General features: G+C 51.1%; 1 protein-coding gene across 3 annotated transcripts in view; it reads right to left on the bottom strand.

Moving 5' to 3' along the window:
* micall1a (MICAL-like 1a) overlaps positions 1-753 on the bottom strand; it is an 82721-nt gene extending 81968 nt beyond the window's left edge. Inside the window, exon 1 of one of the 3 annotated variants that reach the window (XM_041177858.1) lies at positions 582-753. In XM_041177858.1, the coding sequence (XP_041033792.1) occupies positions 582-721 (140 nt within the window). In that variant the 5' untranslated portion in view covers positions 722-753. The remainder of the gene's footprint in view (positions 1-581) is intronic. The other 2 variants (XM_041177860.1, XM_041177859.1) reach the window with 2 other exon arrangements.
* Between the last annotated feature and the right edge of the window lie 3411 nt (positions 754-4164).

Below are 4164 nucleotides of genomic sequence, written 5' to 3'. Positions count from 1 at the left end.
TCCTCTCCCCTCCCTCCCTCTCCTCTCCTCTCCTCTCCCCTCCCTCCCTCTCCTCTCCTCTCCCCTCCCTCCCTCTCCTCTCCTCTCCCCTCCCTCCCTCTCCTCTCCTCTCCTCTCCCCTCCCTCCCTCTCCTCTCCTCTCCTCTCCCCTCCCTCCCTCTCCTCTCCTCTCCTCTCCCCTCCCTCCCTCTCCTCTCCTCTCCTCTCCCCTCCCTCTCCTCTCCCTCTCCTCTCCTCTCCCCTCCCTCCCTCTCCTCTCCCTCTCCTCTTCCCTCCCTCTCCTCTCCCCTCCCTCCCTCTCCTTTCCTCTCTCCTCCCTCCCTCTCCTCTCCCCTCCCTCTCCTCTCCCCTCCCTCCCTCTCCTCTCCTCTCCTCTCCCCTCCCTCCCTCTCCTCTCCTCTCCTCTCCCCTCCCTCTCCCCTCCCTCTCCTCTCCTCTCCCCTCCCCTCCCCTCCCTCTCCTCCCCTCTCCCCTCCCCTCCCTCCTCCCTCTCCCCTCCCTCTCCTCTCCCCTCCCTCCCTCTCCTCTCCCCTCCCTCTCCTCTCTCCCTCCCCCTCCCTCCTACCCCATCAGACACTCACATCAGGTCGGGTCGGTGCCGGTGGATGATGGCGCAAAAAGCGAGTCCGTCCCTGAAGCTGGAGGTCATGTTTTTCACCTCCACCCCCGGGTATCCAGCGGCCTGAAGCCGGGCCCATTCCTGCAGCGCTCGGGTCGCCATGGGAGCGGCTCCGAACAGCGCCTGCCCGCCACTTCCGGTCCCCCAGCTACTTCCGCTGCTACCACAGCACCGCCCCCTCCACTGTCCAGTGGGCGGTACTACAACAACACCGCCCCCCTCTGGCCACCGGGGGTACTGCAACAACACAGCCCCCTCTGACCACCGGGGGTACTGTAATAACTACGCCCTCTCCGGCCACCTGGCGCTACTGCAACAACACCTTCCCCTCCGGCCACCGGGGGTACTGCAACAACACCGCCCCCTCCGGCCGCCGGGGGTACTGTAATAACAGCGACCACTCTGGCCATCAGGCGCTACTGCAACAACACCGCCCCCTCCGGCCACCGGGGGTACTGCAATAACTGCGCCCTCTCCGGCCACCTGGCACTACTGCAACAACAGCACCTTCTCCGGCCATCTGGCGGTACTGCAGGATTCCATAACCGAATATTGAGTCACCCTCTGGTCAGGAGTGGAACTGCACCAGTTAATGCAAAATAAAAACAAAATGTTGGAAATGGTCCAGTAAGCATGGGTGGAGAAAAGAAACAGAATTAACCTCTCAGCTCATCGATCTCATAGACTTTTGGTCAGTTTGAAGGCACCGTGCCTCTGTCGCCCAGTGAAAGGGACAGGGTGCAGTGCCCAGTATTCTGATGGCTGCATTGCCTATTTCACCCTCTGCCTCCACACAGCCGTTCTGGTGGCACTTGTGAAGAAGTCATATTGAACTCGAAATGTTGACTCTGTTTCCCGCTCCACAGAAGCTGCCAGGCCCGCTGAGTTTTTCCAGCATTTTCTGTTTTTATTTCAGATGTCCAGAATCCGCAGTACTTTGCTTTTGCGTTATGATGAACATACGAATTAGGAGCAGGAGTAGGCCCCTCGGCTCCTCGAGCCTGCTCCGCCATTCAGTAAGATCATGGCTGATGTATCCTCAATGTAACCTCAACCCCACATTCCTGCCTACCTCCCCGATAACCTTTCACCCCCTTGTTAATCAAGAATGTGTCTACCTCTGCCTTTAAAATATTCAAAGACTCTGCTTCCACCTCCTTTGGAGGAAGAGAGTTCCAAAGACTCACAACCCTCTGAGAGAAAAAAATTCTCCTCATCTCTGTCTTACGTGAGCGACCCCTCATTTTCAAACAGTGCCCCCGAGTTTTAAATTCTCCCACAAGAGGAAACATCCACTCCACATCCACCCTGTCAAGAGCCCTCAGGATCTTAAAGGTTTCAACTGAGTCACCTCTTACTCTTCTAAATTCCAGTGGATACAAGCCTAACCTGTCCAACCTTTCCTTATAACCCATTCCAGGTATTAATCTTGTAAATCTTCTCTGTTCTGCTTCTAACGCATTTACATCTTTTTTTAGATAAGGAGACCAGCCCTGTGTACAATATTCCAGATGTGCTCTCACCAATGCCCTCTGCAACTGAAGGGCAACCTCCCTACTTTTGTAATTAATTCCCCTCATAATGAACGATAACATTCCATTAGCTTTCCCAATTACCCTGCACACCAACCCCCATGACCCAAACACCAGGACACCCAGACCCCTCTGAACCCCAGAGCTCCTCAATCCCTCACCACTCAGGCAACAAGCCTCTCCTTCATTCCTCTTGCCAAAATGAATGACTTCACACTTGCCCACACTATACTCCACTTGCCAGATACCCGCCCACCCACCCAACCCATCCAGGTAACCCTGCAGCCCCCCTATGTCCTCTCCACAACTCACTCCTCCACCTATCCTTGTGTCGTTGGCAAATCTAGCAACCACTCCCCCAGTCCCCCCATCCAAGTCATCCACACAAATTATAAACAGTTGAGGCCTCAGCACTGATCCCAGTGGCACACCACCTGCCACACCCCACCAACCAAAGACCATCCATGTCAACTTTCTGCTTCCTGCTGGCCAGTCAATCCTCTATCCATGCCGATATGTTACCCTGACACCATGAGATTTTATTTGCTACAAATATCTTTGATATGGCACTTTATCAAATGCCTTCTGGAAATCTAAGCACAGTACATCCACTGGTTCCCCTTTATCCACAGCACATGTGACTCCCTCAAAGAACTCCAATAAATTGGTTAAACATGATTTCCCTTTCACAAAACCATGTTGACTCTGCCTGATTGCCTTGAATTTTCTAATTGCCCTACAACACCTTAAATAACAGCTTCTAATATTTTCCCTATGACAGATGTTAGGCTAACTGGCCTATAGTTTCCTCCTTTCTATCTCCCTCCCTTTTTGAATAAAGAAGTTATATTTTCTATTTTCCTAATGGAGTAGATCATGCTTCAGTTATATTGGGCATTGGTGATGCCACACCTGGAAATACTGTGTACAGTATTGGTCTCCTTATTTAAGGGAAGATATGAATGTGTTGGAAGCAGGTCAGAGAAGGTTTTACTAGATTAATACCTGGAATGGGCTGTTTTTTTTTATTCATTCACGGGATGTGGGCTTCACTGGCTGGGCCAGCATTTATTGCCCATTCCTAATTGCCCTTGGGAAGCTGGTGGTGAGCTGCCTTCTTGAACCGCTGCAGTCCATGTGGTGTAGGTACACCTATAGTGCTGTTAGGGAGGGAGTTCCAGGATTTTGACCTAACGACAGTGAAGGAACGACGATATATTTCCAAGTCAGGATGGTGAGTGACTTGGAGGGGAACTTCCAGGTGGCGGTGTCTCCATCTCTCTCTGCTGCCCCTGTCCTTCTGGATGGTAGTGGTTGTGGGTTTGGAAGGTGCTGTCGAAGGAGCCTTGTTGAATTCCTGCAGTGCATCTTGTAGATGGTACACACTGCTGCTACTGTGCGTCGGTGGTGGAGGGAGTGAATGTGGATGTGGTGCCAATCAAGCGGGGCTGCTTTGTCCTGGATGGTGTCCAGCTTCTTCAGTGTTGTAGGAGCTGCACTCGTCCAGGCAAGTGGGGGCCATGCCTGTCATTTTTCGTTTCTCTGTAGATGCTGCCTGACTTGCTGAGTGGCCTCAGTTTATTAATTATATTTCAGAAAAAAATTCCAGCTCCTTTTGCAGTGAGAACAAAACAGATCTAAATCTTGTTGGGATGAAGCATCACATCCACCATTGTAGAGTAAAGGGTTAAAACCATGGGCTTATCATTAAGTCTTTGTAAATAGTGTAAAGAAAATAGTTTCAGGAGAAACAATATACTGACTATTTCAAGACACTCATACACTAGACAAAACCTCATCGAAACAATCTTCCTCTAAGTTTGCCAACCCTCTGGAATCGGCCTGGAGTCTCCAGGAATTGAAGATCAATCTCCAGGACATGGCGGTGTGTAATGCCGGAGATAAAAGTAAAAAAGGATTGGTTTTTTTGCCATTTTCTCTGAACGTTTCTCTTTCCCAAATATAAAAATATTGAAACTGGGACAAATGGCAGTTGGATAATGAATCTTTTTG

The sequence above is a fragment of the Carcharodon carcharias genome, chromosome 31 (assembly GCF_017639515.1).
Source record: "Carcharodon carcharias isolate sCarCar2 chromosome 31, sCarCar2.pri, whole genome shotgun sequence".
NCBI lineage: Eukaryota > Metazoa > Chordata > Chondrichthyes > Lamniformes > Lamnidae > Carcharodon > Carcharodon carcharias.
This window is presented reverse-complemented; position numbering and strand designations above follow the sequence as displayed.